Source organism: Salmo salar, chromosome 20 (genome assembly GCF_965601325.2).
Source record: "Salmo salar chromosome 20, fSalSal1, whole genome shotgun sequence".
Lineage (NCBI taxonomy): Eukaryota > Metazoa > Chordata > Actinopteri > Salmoniformes > Salmonidae > Salmo > Salmo salar.
The window spans coordinates 57,495,239-57,511,933 of NC_138310.1; the positions used below are offsets into that span (position 1 = coordinate 57,495,239).

Sequence of the window (16,695 nt, forward strand, 5' to 3'; positions counted from 1 at the left end):
GCTTTCATCTGTGAAGAGCACAGGGCGCCAGTGGCGAATTTGCCAATCTTGGTGTTCTCTGGCAAATGCCAAACGTCCTGCATGGTGTTGGGCTGTAAGCACAACCCCCACCTGTGGACGTCGGGCCCTCATACCACCCTCATGGAGTCTGTTTCTGACCGTTTGAGCAAACACATGCACATTTGTGGCCTGCTGGAGGTCATTTTGCAGGGCTCTGGCAGTGCTCCTCCTGCTCCTCCTTGCACAAAGGCGGAGGTAGCGGTCCTGCTGCTGGGTTGTTGCCCTCCTACGGCCTCCTCCACATCTCCTGGTGTACTGGCCTGTCTCCTGGTAGCGCCTCCATGCTCTGGACACTACGCTGACAGACACAGCAAACCTTCTTGCCACAGCTCGCATTGATGTGCCATCCTGGATGAGCTGCACTAACTGAGCCACTTGTGTGGGTTGTAGACTCCGTCTCATGCTACCACTAGAGTGAAAGCACCGCCAGCATTCAAAAGTGACCAAAACATCAGCCAGGAAGCATAGGAACTGAGAAGTGGTCTGTGGTCACCACCTGCAGAACCACTCGTTTATTGGGGGTGTCTTGCTAATTGCCTATAATTTCCACCTGTTGTCTATTCCATTTGCACAACAGCATGTGAAATTTATTGTCAATCAGTGTTGCTTCCTAAGTGGACAGTTTGATTTCACAGAAGTGTGATTGACTTGGAGTTACATTGTGTTGTTTAAGTGTTCCCTTTATTTTTTGGAGCAGTATATTTCACCTTTATTTAACCAGGTAGGCCAGTTGAGAACAAGTTCTCATTTACAACTCCGACCTGGCCAAGATAAAGCAAAGCAGTGCGACAAAAAATAACAACACAGAGTTACACATGGTATAAACAAAAGTACAGTCAATAACACAATAGAAAAATCTATATAGTGTGTGCAAATGGAGTAAGAAGGTAAGGCAATAAATAGGCCATAGTAGTGAAGTAATTACAGTTTAGCAAATTAACACTGGAGTGATAGACGTGCAGATGATGATGTGCAAGTAGAGATACTGGCGTGCAAAAAGAGCAAAAAAGTTAATAAAAACAATATGGAGATGAGGTAGGTAGTTGGATGGGCTATTTACAGATGGGCTGTGTACAGCTGCAGCGATCGGTAAGTTGCTCAGATAGCTGATGCTTAAAGTTAGTGAGGGAGATATAAGTCTCCAACTTCAGCAATTTTTGCAATTCGTTCCAGTCATTGGCAGCAGAGAACTGGAAGGAAAGGCGGCCAAAGGAGGTGTTGGCTTTGGGGATGACCAGTGAGATATACCTGCTGGAGCGCGTGCTATGGGTGGGTGTTGTTATGGTGACCAGTAAGCTGAGATAAGGCGGAGCTTTACCTAGCATAGACTTGATTACCTGGAGCCAGTGGGACTGGCGACGAATATGTAGCGAGGGCCAGCCGACGAGAGCATACAGGTCGCAGTGGTGACAAAACGGATGGCACTGTGATAGACTGCATCCTGTTTGCTGAGTAGAGTGTTGGAGGCTATTTTGTAAATGACATCGCCGAAGTCGAGGATTGGTAGGATAGTCAGTTTTACGAGGGTATGTTTGGCAGTGTGAGTGAAGGAGGCATTGTTGCTAAATTGGAAGCTGATTCTAGATTTGATTTTGGATTGGAGATGCTTAATATGAGTCTGGAAGGAGAGTTTACAGTCTAGCCAGACACCTAGGTATTTGTAGTTGTCCACATATTCTAAGTCAGAACCGTCCAGAGTGATGCTAGTCGGGCGGGCGGGTGCGGGCAGCGATTGGTTGAAGAGCATGCATTTGGTTTTACTAGCGTTTAAGAGCAGTTGGAGGCCACGGAAGGAGTGTTGTATGGCATTGAAGCTCGTTTGGAAGTTTGTTAACACAGTATCCAAAGAGGGGCCAGATGTATACAGAATGGTGTCGTCTGCGAAGAGGTGGACCAAGGAATCACCCGCAGCAAGAGCTATATCATTGATATATACAGAGAAAAGAGTCGGCCCGAGAATTGAACCCTGTGGTACCCCCATAGAGACTGCCAAAGGTCTGGACAACAGGCCCTCCGATTTGACACACTGAACTCTGTCTGAGAAGTAGTTGGTGAACCAAGCCTGCACATAAACCAGGCCTGCCCCTAGATCCCTAGGGGCCTGCACATAAATCTTGCAAGGGGAGGAAATCTTCAGTAGTTATGTCAAAAATTGTTATAACTAGCTCTGGCTGGGTTGGTCTGCAACAGCTCATTGTTCTATCTGTGGTTCTGTGCCATTGAGGATGAAGGGAGGTGCAGCTACTCTATACCAATTGTGCTGACCAGGCACAGGTTTTTCGGAAACAGCCATTAGGACGGTCGTTGTTGTGTTCATACAGCAGACACACATTTTGAAGGCAATTCATTTTCTCATATAAACACACTTATCTTCAAATACAGACATAGTTAAATACATTAACAGGTAACATGGGGGAATTAAAACTGCCTTTATTATAGACAAGACAGCCAGGCAGCACATGGACTGAAAACGCACAAGTATAAACATCAACCAATTCAGTACTTACTGTATATAAAGTACCAGAGGTTCATTGCATAATCAGACACTGTCATTAAGATACTTTAATATTTTGGGGTACAGGATTTAGGATTTGTCTGTAATATTCTTCACTGTCTAGACAGTAGGTAGCGGTATATCATAATAGTCCTTTTTTGTATTTTATTTTTGTATTTTAGTGTTTTTTTTTTTTTTAATTAATCAACAATAATAACAATATTACACATCAATACAGGGACATTCCTGTGAATACAATGAAAATAATAAAATAATAAAACACCAGGCGAACCCCCCCAAAAATAATAATTCAGGACGTGATTTTTTAACAGACATTCAGAGACATGACTTTAATATTTTTTCCAACTTTTTAAGTTTCACAAGTTTGAGGGATTTATAAAATAATAATACTTGGAACAGTAGGTTCGTAAAATGTTATGAAACTTTCGGATTGGCTCGCGCAAAACAATCGGAATTCGAATTTGGCAAACCAAACGGATACGCAAAAGTACGTCTACTTTTCTAATGTTTTAGGTTGCTAGCTGCTCAATTTTACATAACGCATTTTTGTAAATTACCTTGAAATGAATTAAGGATGTGTTTAAGCAAAACATTCTAGCTAACTAACGCAGATAGCAGGGTTTGTTAGTTGAGGTCAGCTGCGCTGTTTCTGCAGCTGATAGCTTGTTGTTCGCTAGCTGCAATTTTTCAGTTAGACAGGCGAAGAAACATTAGCTAACGTTAGCATGTTACACGGTGTTAAAATGCAGTCTCTCATCAGCCATTGTAGCTAACCGCAGATATCTCTACATGTAACTTTTTAGTAAGCAGTGAGTGTGAAAAACGTTTAAGTGACCAATGCCAGGCAGAGTGATGCCACCGACAGGGAGGGGAATGGACAACAAAGGCCCAAAACAAAAATTGACACAAGAGGTCAGGAAATGCTGCAGTTTTGATGCCATTTGCTGGAAAAGTACATAAACTCCCCAGGGCCATTAGAAAAACAAGTATTCCATTCACCTTTGGGATAGCCTAGCTAACTTACGTATTTACATCTATTCTCAACTCAACCATATCAATGTCCGTTTCTTATTAGTTAACGTTAGTCCAGGCAAATCCATATTGATTGTGTTGCAGTATTTGAGTTGTCTTTTCTCTTTCATTGCAATAGGTTGAACAAACATCTGCATATTGTGACAATTCTCCAGAAAAAAAGAAAAAAGCACACAGTAGTAAAACACCAGCTTCATACTCTTCAGATTTGTTTGAGGCTGAACTTGCAGGTATGCACATATTTGGTTTGGAATAATTTGTATCTCTATGTTTCATAGATAATAATTATACATGTTTGGCTCAATTGATACCATTTACAAGAAAAAATATTTATCTAACAATAGAATGTAGCTCATGTGGTAGAGCATGGAGCTTGCAACGCTAGGATAGTGGGTTCAATTCCCAAGTCCCACCAGTACAAAAAAATAATGTGCTTATGACTAAGTTGCTTTTGATAAAGGTGTCTGGTAAATGGCTTGTATTGATATATACATTACTGCTCTTTTTATTTTCCTTCAAATGATAGGTGCAAATAGAGAGGTCAACATGCTATTTTCCAAATACTCTGAAGTGTTGAGGTAGGTACAACAAAGGTAATGTGACAAACGTGTTGAGAACAGGTTTTCATTCCATTCTTTGTAATGTCACAACACATTTTGGAGTTTAAATGTCAGTACTTAACCCACATCACATATTACGTTAAGTACCCAGGCAAGCATACTGCATAAACACACAGTTTTGTATTATGATAAACAAGCATTAGGTGAATATGCTTCTCTTGACATAATCTGTACACACTGTCATGTCCATCCTACGTAGTGCCTTTGTTTCCTACAGTGAGAGGGCTGCAATAGATGCCTCACAAGTTAGGGAGTTGGAAGACATATTGATGGAGGCCAGAAACTTGGCGTCACACCTGAAAGAGAAGAAAGAACACTTGAGACGTACCTTGGCTCTTATTTCTGACAAACTGCAGGGATAGACTAGCTACATAGGCCTGCGTGCTACAGACATTTGTAAATATTTCCTCACGGATCTCAATCAGTAACATGTCAGTACTTTTCTTTTTACCTGTATGTATGCTTTTTATGTTGACCGTCTTCACTCTTAATCCCACACTGGCAAACACAATGTGAGTGTCATTGTGGTTAATATCTTTATATATGAGCTATTTATTTGTATTTAAACATTAGGAATACTGTTGCTCTAGGCCTATGTAGCCTACTGTAAACAATAAATAGCTTTAAAAGATTGACGTTTCAGTGTGTGTAATTTCAAAGTTAAGCACTCGTCTTTGAAAATGTATATAATTAGTTATCTTTTTTACTTGAGACAGTAAAATATAGCCTAACCATTACCAATCAGGAAACTCACTTTTAGGAAGTAACTGTGTTGTGTGAGTGACCACACGAGTCAATGGATTCCATTCAGACTAGGACTAATTCATCTGTATATCATATGGAATATTGCGTGGTGTTATCATAGCCTATATTTCACTTTTTCTAATAGTATTTTTTTAAAGATTTATTAGGACCTTTTTGGTGGTGAGTGAGCCAAATTATAAAACATTTGCTCATGGCTTTTCTTAATACATATTTTTATTAGAAGTTGTTTATATAGAGATTTTATATATTCACAAAACAGGAGTGGACACACATTTTCTTTGTTTGCATGGAACTAACAAGTTTTTCACAGTGCTTTAAAGTAAACTTCACAATAAGGTGCTTTGATGGCTATCTATCTAGTCAACCATCAGAAAGGATATACTTTACAAGAAATGGAGAACAAAGTACAATTCACGCGTTTGTGTTGTTACTCTGATGGGCCTCCTAAATTTTTACTGATAGAAGCCTTCAATGAGTCATAGTGGAGTTGAATGTCCCATGGAAACCATAGGGAATGTTCACAGGCACCTCAGCTCTGCCCAACTCTTTGAATGTCTTGGCATCCAAAACCAACAGGAACGTGCTTTTGTCCTGGAGAAGGGGAACATGTTTAAATTAAGTTAGGAGGCTAACATTGGGAGTTAGGAGACAACAATTGTTTACCAATGTGCATCGGTGTTTAAAGGGGAACTGACCTTATTTGGAGTGATGACCACAGACATAATGACACCTTCATCCTCTTCTGTAGTGCCAGGCAAGGGTACAAAGACAGGCTCTGAAGGGTACAGTCCAGGATGCTCCCACACCTTAAAGCACAGTAGTGTGAAGGTCAGCAGTGAACTTCCTAACATCAAACTGCCAAATATTACCTAGGCCTACATCACTCATCGCAATAGATGCAGATATTCTTCAGTGTTTTTAAAAAGGAAGGAAGAATCAATATAACTGAACCAACCTTCATTCTTTTGCCTTGGAGGTCCATCTTGATGAGAGTGTCTCCTACTAGATGTCTGAAACCGCAACCGTAGAAGTAGCGATATGGTTTGGTGTTGTACTTGGCATAGTTGATTTGTGGGAACTCGAGACCTCCGTACTTATGGAGTTCCTCATCGTGCAGATCCTCATGTGTACAGAACACCTGCAGACAGAGTGTTTAGTGAGGCTCTGATGCTGAATATTCACATAATGTGGAGGCTAATCACATAACTTTTTGTTTAATGAACTTGATTGGAAAATGAGTGTTGTATTTCAGCAGTGCTGTATAACAGAAGACTTGTGCATGATTATTGTACACACACCTTGTCCTTAGCAGTCTTGGTGGCAGTGGCAGTGCTGTCGGGGCGGGTGTTCAAATTTTGCCCACAGGGTGTCTCCATGTCCACGTTGAGAGGCAAGACAAATCGCCGGGGGAACACTCTGCACATAGTGTTGTACACCTAATTAAAAATATATATATTTTCAACCTCAACCAGTTCACACGTAGGATTCCTGATCCTAGTGACTTCGGCTGGTTACACTTATAGTTGAAGTCGGAAGTTTACATACAGTACACCTTCGCCAAATACATTTTTTACACAATTCCTGACATTTACTCCTAGTAAAGATTCCCTGTCTTAGGTGAGTTAGGATCACCACTTTATTTTGAGAATGTGAAATGTCAGAATAATAGTAGAGAGAATTATTTATTTCAGCTTTTATTTTTTTCATAACAGTCCAAGTGGGTCAGAAGTTTACATACACTCAATTAGTATTTGGTAGCATTGCCTTTAAATTGTTTAACTTGGGTCAAACGTTTCGGGGAGCCTTCCACAAGCTTCCCACAATAAAGTTGGGTGAATTTTGGCCCATTCCTTCTGACAGAGCTGGTGTAACTGAGTCAGGTTTGTAGGCGTCCTTGCTTGCACACACTTTTTCAGTTCTGACCACAAATTTTCTATAGCATTGAGGCCAGGGCTTTGTGATGCCCACTCCAATACCTTGACTTTGTTGTCCTTACGCCATTTTACCACAACTTTGGAAGTATGGTTGGGGTCATTGTCCATTTGGAAGACCCATTTGCGATCAAGCTTTAACTTCCTGACTGATGTCTTGAGATGTTGCTTCAATATATCCATATAATTTTCCTTCCTCGTGATGCCATCTATTTTGTGAAGTGCACCAGTCCCTCCTGCAGCAAAGCACCCCCACAACATGATGCTGCCACCCCCGTGCTTCACGGTTGGGATGGTGTTCTTCGGCTTGCAAGCCTCACCCTTTTTCCTCCAAACATAACGATGGTCATTATGGCCAAACAGTTCTATTTTTGTTTCATCAGATCAGAGGACATTTCTCCAAAAAGTACGATCATTGTCCCCATGTGCAGTTGCAAACCATAGTCTGGCTTTTTTATGGCGGTTTTGGAGCAGTGGCTTCTTCCTTGCTGAGTGGCCTTTCAGGTTATGTCGATATAGGACTCGTTTTAATGTGGATATAGATACTTTTGTACCTGTTTCCTCCAGCATCTTCACAAGGGCTTTTGCTGTTGTTCTGGGATTGATTTGCACTTTTCGCACCAAAGTACGTTCATCTCTAGGAGACAGAACGCGTCTCTTTCCTGAGTGGTATGACGGCTGCGTGGTCACATGGTGTTTATACTTGCGTACTATTGTTTGTACAGATGAACGTGGTACCTTCAGGCGTTTGGAAATTGCTCCTAAGGATGAACCAGACTTGTGGAGGTCTACAATTTTTTTCTGAGTTCTTGGCTGATTTCTTTTGATTTTCCCATGATGTCAAGCAAAGAGGCACTGAGTTTGAAGGTAGGCCTTGAAATACATCCACAGGTACACCTCCAATTGACTCAACTGATGTCAATTAGCCAATCAGAAGCTTCTAAAGCCAATTTTCCAAGCTGTTTAAAGGCACAGTCAACTTAGTGTATGTAAACTTCTGACCCACTGGAATTGTGATAGAGTGAATTATAAGTGAAATAATCTGTAAGCAATTGTTGGAAAAATGACTTGTGTCATGCACAAAGTAGATGTCCCAACCAACTTGCCAAAACTATAGTATACTGTATAGCTTTAATGAATAAGCCATTATAAATGCTTTATAAAATATACACAATTTGATAAATGTTTACAAATACTGAAATAAGTATTTGTAGTTAGTATTAGTCTTTTTTTAGTTTATTAATGCTTATTCATTAAAGTTATGAAGTGTTATACCCTTCAATTTAGACTGATACTAACCTCGTCGAGAGCCTCTCCTGACTTGCGCATGTTCTGAATCATGTAGTTGTTGATGGCTTTGCCATCATCTGCGGCACAGAGGTCCATAACCAGGAAGCCATTCTCCTCCCAGGCATTGATCTGGTGGAACGTGGACAGCGCTTTGGCGTGATACTTGACTGAGTAGAGCTGGAAGAGAATAAAGGATGTCAGTCATCAGAAATGAAGCGTGTAACTTACAAGTATTTACTGTAGGCTTAGTATCCTTTGTTGTCTCGTTCCTGGCTTGTCTTTTACCAAAACTTTTTAAACTAATTGAGAGACTCCAAGAGTTCCAGGGCTTTCTATACCAAGGTCTTACCTTGCCTGTTTGCTTGTTAATCAAATGAAAGATGGTCTCAAGTTTAGGGTCCCAGTAGACCCCATCGCTGATACCCTTTCCTCTCAGCTTGCCTGTAACAATCTTCAAGAGGTCCATTTTTATAGGCTGCTCAATAAACACCACGTAATTCTCCGACATTGCTGAAATCAAATGAGCAGTATATCAATTGGCACTCTTTTGGAGTTGAGTCAGATCATATCAGTATTGATAGATCATTGCTGTGCATTCTGATTAGCAAAAGGATGAAACATGACCATTTTGCTTTGAACATGGTTGTGTGAGTGAGCCATCTACTCGTGAGAGGGTTTACATGAAAGGCTGTTTACATTTAAATGTGTCATTAGCTATGAAGCCTGTGGAGGCTTTGTGTGGTCTGCTCACCAAAGCTGTGGTAGTATGAAGGTCTTGCCTTGTCCATTGAGGGAATAGAACAGACTACAGTAGCTCCCTCCAGGGTTTCCTCTGGGTTTTCTGGCATTGTCTTTGTCGGAGGCACACGGATTATATTGTAAATTGCACCTGATAAAAAGACAGGTTTTATTTGGAACTTGGAAAACTAAGCTTTGGCCATTTTTTTTGCAGGCAGATTTCAGGTTTGTGGTTTGTGTTTTGTCATTCTTAATCTGTAATAGATGTTAGACTTTAGTGAAGGTGGTTAGTGAATGGACAGGGGCTGGTTCCTTACTTACCTTTAGCAGAGTAAGAATTCCCCATGTTGTATGTTGTACCATCAGGGTCTGTGTGGGGGTGGGCAGTGGCTCCATTGACAGCGATGAATTTGCTCCAGTCCACCTGTTGAGAGCAACAACAACAATGAAATGTCTTAATAGCCCTTCAATCATGCTATCCTATAATGCAATAGGGCTCTTATTAAATATTTCAACCAAATCAATTGGCTATTTGTTTAGACTGAATGGAACCCTTTGTGTATAAAGGCTACTGTAGGTAGTGTGTGTAGGCCTTTAAAAAGAAAAGAAAAGGCTGCACTCTAGTAGCTCTGATGCAATATTTTATTAAGGCGTACCTTTTCCTTTGTCTCAAGTGTCTCAGGGTCCACCTTGTGCATGAAGTTTGTCTCCGTGCTCACGTAGTAATCACCCTTGTACGTCACAAAGCTCACATTGTCATTATCTGACCCTTCTGTGGACCAAAGACAGTTTTCATGTGGTTAGTACAACGCAAATCAATTCTCTGTCATATATTCAATACTCTTTTACCTCAAACTCTTGAACTGCAGACTTGAACGGTAAACTCACGTGGCAGTTCGAACCGGGACAGAAAGCGCTGGAAGAAGTTCTTGCAGGGGTCTGGCATGGCCACAGTCCCGAATTCAGACACAACGATGCGGCTGTTCTCACTGTTAGCTGTGTAGCAGTCACTTCCCAGGAAGCGGCTCTTGTAGGTCACTTGACCCCCTGCGATTTTGAACTGATGCAGGAGGGCCATTCCGTCAAACCAGTGGTTGAATCTGAGAAGCAGAAGAAATAGTTAATGTAGTACTTTGACTTGGTGAGACCTACAAAAAAATCATTTCATATATGCATAAATAGTCATTTACACCTCATCTGATTCTGGTCAAACATATATAGCTTGTTAAAATATACTCACTTATTATTACCAATCTCAAACTTTCCTGGTCCGTTTCTGAGGAAATTGCCACTAATCCACTCTGGGATAGTTCCACTGATATTAGTGCTGATGGCCTCTGGGGTCTCATCCACAGAAGCCACGATCTTCTCAATGCATGGCAGGCCGTGCACGTCTGTGTAATGATGATCCTTATTCTTCTTTTTCAGGTCTGCAAGGGCAAAGTCCAGACAATATTACTACCCCAAAACATCTGAAGACCTACAAAGCAAAACAGCAGATAGATATCAAAGCAGAACTAGAAATTGTATTAAAGGATCTTGTGGGGATTAATAGGCCTACAATAAATTACTCTTAGATTTCTTTTTACAAACTGAATAGTCATATGTTTTAAAGATGAGATGAAAATAAATTAGGCAATATACAGTATGACTGCAAAACGCTTTAACCCTCATTGGAAAACATCAACATACCTGTATTGCTTGGAGGTGACATGGTTGTCAGAATTGAGAATGTCTGTGGCTGTCTTGCTTGATGGGAGTGCAAGTGATAGGACTCTTCTCATGTGAAGCTCCTGTGTGCTACTTAGTGTAACTTGCTGAGCTTTATACTGTAGCTGTAGCACAACCCTTTAGACCACGTGGTGGTTCTTACATAAGTCTTTGTAGAACAGAAGGTCTGTAAGCATAGCTGCGAGAAGTAGGGGTGCTACCGCACCCCCTGAAAAATCTAAACCAAAAAATATTTATGAATAAGAAATGTAATAAAAAAATCTCACAAAGTAGTGCACTGGGCATTTACTAGTCCTAAATTTTCCTGTCAGTGAAAAAATGGCAGCATCCCCAACCCCAAACATCTTCCTCTGCGGTCAAAAAAGAACTCTGATAACCCAATCAGGGGGATGATCTCTGTATAAAACATGGTATTTTGGAGCGTGTTCATTAGCTGTCTATATATTTAAGAGATCTGGGTACATTATTTGTTATTTAACCTTTTACTGCAGTGGGCTAAATCAAGGTCACACAGTGTTTCTTGGTAGTCTTAAACAAATCTACTTTGAAACAAAAGTATACACCTCACACACATGGTTATGGGCTTAAAAAGAGAATATACCTGTACCATGTCAGATATAGAGTGGAATGTATTCAGTTTTGAGTTTGCATCCCAATATTAAACTATATACACACAGAAGACTGAAATATTACAAAACCGTTTGAGCTATACCCCTTTCAGACATGGAATGTGGCGCCTTGAAAGCGCCTCGGCTATGGTATGTTTGTTTTGTCTGAAAGGGTACATACACTACAGCTTTTTAAATTCCAACACACAACTTTCTCTGGAGATAGCTAATCAAATGATCTCGAGCTGCCTGCCTGCTTGCAGACCACTCTCCTAAGAAAAGTACTTTGAAGTTTGTAAATACAATGACGTACCAATACATTTAGTAGAAAAAAAACACATCAATCTACCTTACCATAAAAAAAAACAGCAGAAAAACAACGCAGCACATCGATCACCAACTTTTACTGAACTACTGAACATTCTATGCAGGAGCAGAGATCTACTGTCTGAAAAGGTACAGATGCTTCTGATGTGGCACTTTGTTAACTGTCTGAAAGGTTATCAATTGTCGCTATCGACCTATTACCTTAGCGGCTGCCTATGTATGAAAAAGGTAAAGGAAACACTGGATTTTGGCGGATTTTTGAAAAAATGTTTATTAATTATGAAATTTGACTGCAGGAAAAGGCTACGATAAAGCAGCAGACCTCATTATTACAGTGTTGTTTCTAGACCAGGAAAGTCCAACAGAACAAACCGTCCAGTCATAATATTTGACATGCTCCAGCTCTGTATCCTTAGGCTGTTTTATTAATAAAACAACAACAGCTATTTGTGTCAGGGGATTTTCAGAGACATTGCTTATAATTTCCAGACAATGAATATGGAGCTTTTTTTAAATTATGCACACTTTATGTGAACTGATATCCATCTTGGAGATCACGTTCCTCACCTTTTTAAAAGGCCTCAGGGACATTAAAGTTGATCCTATCCTTATTCTATTAAATATTTTGTATCTTTATTATAATACACTTTATAATATTTTTCAGTATAGTGTTATTAAATATTGTAGTGGCCATATTTGGCATAACAATTACTGTATGTAACCCTTTAAAAAATTGCCAAGGCAAGAGCAATACCAAAGAGATTGGTGTAATACGTGCCTTGGTGTTATTGAGTTGACCTCAATAGCACAGTGCTGAAGTTCGAGACGAGGGTACGTTTATGGTCATGAACCGTAAATGTTAAATTACAAAAACAAGAACTACGATTGTATGATAACGACCCCTGAACTTGTCCCTCCGTTAATCCCATGAAGCATGTCGCACAGCTGCTGTTAAACTTGCATCATTATTACATGTCATGTTACAGCTCAAACACATCCTCACTGGACAGATGTATGAAAAGATGGAGATTAACAAAAGACTTGTGGTTTCACTTTATTTGGTAAAACTATTTTAAAAAAGTCACATTATGGGATGCCTGGAACCTTTATCAGACTCTAACCGGGCAAAAGTCATCAACATAAAGGAATTTTGTGAATTTCTGTCTTTTTTTTCTTTTTTCTTTAACTGATCTTTTAACGTAAATCCACTGACATGGTAAAAATGTTTGATTATTTCACTTTGAATTCACCTTAGTTGACAAAAATGGATGTTGACCTGACGTCTGTGCCCATTGAGTGGCTTCTCTGGCATTATCACTTAAATGTAGGTTTAGTGTTATTTTCCCTGCAGTACGCTGAACTGTGAATTTACTGTGTTATATTACCCCCAATTTTAATGTTATTACAATCTGGAAGTTGTTAGCCAACCCAGTCGATAAAGCATGTGTTTTTAGAGTGGGTTTATGATTTTTGACTCTCTAGCTGTCCCTACATTTGAAAAGTAAGTAATTGGTTAAATTAGCTCATTTCAGTACAGGACATTCCCATAACAAAAAATCCTCCATGCACTCATAATATTGAACATACCCTCCAGCTATACACTGAAATTGTGGAATGAGTCTGTTTAAAAGGGGAACTCCAGCTGTTTTTGACAGCATTACAGGGAATTTCCTTAGATATTTGTATGTATTTCTCCATGTATCCATAATTATGTGTGTTTATGATGTTTTATCTTGAGAGATCATTGTCCTCATCTTCCCTTTCGAGCCAGGTCAGTGGTGGTCACCTTCTACGAACCTATCAGTTTGGAATATTTAGTCTAACTCTCGAGACTTTTCTCATTTAGCCAATAAGACATTTCTTATATACGGCATGGAAACATTCTTTCGCCTTCCAAGATTGGATGGTCGCTGAACAAGCTCCTCCCTGTTAATCCTTGTTAATTGTATCATCCTTGATAGATGTAATTTATTGCAGTGTAGAGAAGTAAAATGTCTGGAGATAACACACCACAGATTTCTAATGACCTGTTCATGACGGATAAGCTTAAACCAACGGGACGATAGCACCTATCATATCTCTTGTTATATGCGGGTGAAACTGTCTGAATTGAAACAGTCCCTCTGACGTACAGTGGCAAGAAAAAGTATGTGAACCCTTTGGAATTACCTGGATTTCTGCATAAATTGGTCATCAAATTTGATCTGAATCTAAGTCACAACAATAGACAAACATAGTGTGCTTAAACTGATAAGACACAAATTATTGTATTTTTCTTGTCTATATTGAATACATAATTGAAACATTCACAGTATAGGTTGGAAAAAATATGTGAACCCCTAGGCTAATGACTTCTCCAAAAGCTAATTGGACTCAGTAGTCAGCTAACCTGGAGTCCAATCAATGAGACGAGATTGGAGATGTTGGTTAGAGCTGCCTTGCCCTAATAAAAAACACTTGCATAAAGCTTGACTTGCATAAAGCTGGAAAGGGTTCCAAAAGTATCTCTGAAAGCCTTGATGTTCATCAGTCCACGGAAAGACAAATTGTCTATAAATGGAGAACGTTCAGCACTGTTGCTACTCTCCCTAGGAGTGGCCGTCCTGCAAAGACGACTGCAAGAGCACAGCGCAGAATGCTCAATGAGGTTAAGAAGAATCCTAGAGTGTCAGCTAAAGACTTACAGAAATCTCTGGAACATGCAAACATCTCTGACGAGTCTACGATACGTGAAACACTAAACAAGAATGATGTTCATGGGAGGACACCACGGAAAGAAGCCACTGCTGTCCAAAAAAAAACATTGCTGCACGTCTGAAGTTTGCAAATGAGCATCTGAATGTTCCATAGTGCTACTGGAAAAATATTCTGTGGACAGATGAAACTACAGTTGAGTTGTTTGGAAGGAACACAAAACACCTTGTGGAGAAAAAAAGGCACAGCACCTCAACATCAAAACCTCATCCCAACTGTAAAGTATGGTGGAGGGAGCATTATGGTTTGAGGCTGCTTTGCTGCCTCAGGGCCTGGACAACTTGCTATCATCGACGGAAAAATGAATTCCCAAGTTTATCGACATTTTTCAGGAGAATGTTAGGCTATCTGTCTGCCAATTGAAGCTCAACAGAAGTTGGGTGATGCAACAGGACAACGACCCAAAACACAGAAGTAAATAAACAACAGAATGGCTTAAACAGAAGAAAATGCACCTTCTGGAGTGGCCCAGTCAGTGTCCTGACCTCAACCCGATTTGAGATGCTGTGGCATGACCTCAAGAGACCAGACATCCAAAGAATATTGCTAAATTGAAACAGTTTGTAAAGAGGAATGGTCCAAAATTCCTCCTGACTGTTGCGCAGGTCTGATCCGCAACTACAGAAAATGTTTGGTTGAGGTTATTGCTGCCAAAGGAGGGTCAACCAGTTATTAAATCCAAGAGTTCACATACTTTTCCCACCCTGCACTGTGAATGTTTACACGGGGTGTGAAACCATATAATTGTTTGATGTGTTATTAGTTTAAGCAGACTATTTGTCTATTGTTGTGACGTAGATGAAGATCAGATCAAATTTTATGACCAATTTATGCAGAAATCCAGATACTTCCAAAGGGTTCACATAATTTTTTTAGCCAGTAGCCTGTAGCTGGAACGATAAACCGAACATTACAATCACTTATCACAGGCATTTTGCTGTTATCATTCATTATGATAATTTGCCTATACTTGAGAAATGTGAAATTAAAAAGTTAGCTGATATGGGTGGTTGTTAATGGGACATTTGATGACTACAACCATCAAATTAGTAGTATTCATTTAAGATATAATTTTAAACTGTGGTCACATTATTTATAAACTTATCGTTCTAGTTATCATTATCGCATGATATAGATGGGTCACCATTACATTCAGCCGTGGGCCGATGGAGCGGAACATAGTTATAAATAATTTGTACACTGCAAATTGACTGCAAGAATCCCAAACAGATATATTTGACAAAAACAGAACACTTCAAACCTTGATTACATTGGGATACGATCACATATGCCTCCAGGTATGCGTGGGAATACTTGGGAACAGATTTCCTAAAGTAAAATCACTTTGAGCTGATTTCCTGGTGATTTTAGTTGAGAGATCTTTTTTCTTAATTTGGCCTATTGGGGAACCCTGACCTACAGATACTTGAGCTGTGCTTGATTAATTTTAGCCAGTACAATGGAACCAATAGTATAGTCCCCAAAGTGCAAACGGTTAAATCAAACACACATTTGACATGTGTATTTGACCCAGGTCTGAATTTAAATGCTCTCTGCATTTCCAATCATCTAACATACAACATAGTTATTTTTGTACAATAACTACAGTGTCCTTTCAGCAATGTGTGGTCTAAAACTGAGAGCTATTTCCTAATCCTTTCAGTTACTGTACATTTTCTTATGTCCAGTGGCGTCACTCTGGCCCCCATGGACATTCATCAAAAAGGATAAATATGCAGTGACGCAGAGCTCAGTCATTCCAGCATGTTTTCTTTCTGACTCTACTCACATCCTCTCACAGTGAGGCCAAACTATACCATAGCCTGCCTGTGTCATCAGTTACTGTGATGTCCCACTTAAATTGAACCAAACTGTCTGTTTGTCAAAACGAGGACAAATGCCTTGACAAACTTGACAGGGAAATAATTCGTAGGCGATCATGTTAAAATAGTTAATGCAAGGTGAAGGGAGGAGTGCCCCTTGTCAAGATGTTTGCCAAGGGAACAGAGATCAACACAACAGTTGTGGTAAAGATATGGTGTAGGTAGATAAACCAATTCCCCTCATGTCACCCCATCTCTGACTTTATGAGTGCTGATTTATACAGTCTAGGCACAGATGAATAGGGAAACAATATATGGGACATGAATGTGAAACCGCTCAATATTATATCATCATAAATGCAAAGATAAACCAGGGGTTTTTGACAAACTTTAAGTAATGTTGAATTCCTGACCATAGGTTGAATGCAAGTTATTGGAATATTGCAATGTGAGTTAACCCTCTTTTCCCTGGATTTAGGATAAGCTGTGCTATTTAAATCA

At 39.9% G+C, this 16,695-nt stretch overlaps 1 protein-coding gene and 1 long non-coding RNA gene across 2 annotated transcripts; one reads left to right on the forward strand and one right to left on the reverse strand.

Moving 5' to 3' along the window:
• Window positions 1–2,980: 2,980 nt before the first annotated feature.
• LOC106580953 (uncharacterized) lies at window positions 2,981–3,813 on the forward strand. Its single transcript, XR_001323004.3, has 3 exons — window positions 2,981–3,062; window positions 3,379–3,487; window positions 3,726–3,813. It is a non-coding gene; the product is annotated as an uncharacterized LOC106580953 (long non-coding RNA).
• Window positions 3,814–5,329: 1,516 nt separating this feature from the next.
• On the reverse strand, window positions 5,330–10,790 carry LOC101448036 (beta-carotene oxygenase 2a). Its single transcript, NM_001279077.1, is given in 12 exon segments — window positions 5,330–5,583; window positions 5,688–5,798; window positions 5,948–6,130; window positions 6,291–6,428; window positions 8,223–8,390; window positions 8,563–8,723; window positions 8,965–9,102; window positions 9,273–9,375; window positions 9,608–9,723; window positions 9,840–10,051; window positions 10,192–10,381; window positions 10,644–10,790. Coding segments are annotated over 12 exon segments (1,665 nt in total). The 5' UTR covers window positions 10,666–10,790; the 3' UTR covers window positions 5,330–5,460.
• Window positions 10,791–16,695: the final 5,905 nt, after the last annotated feature.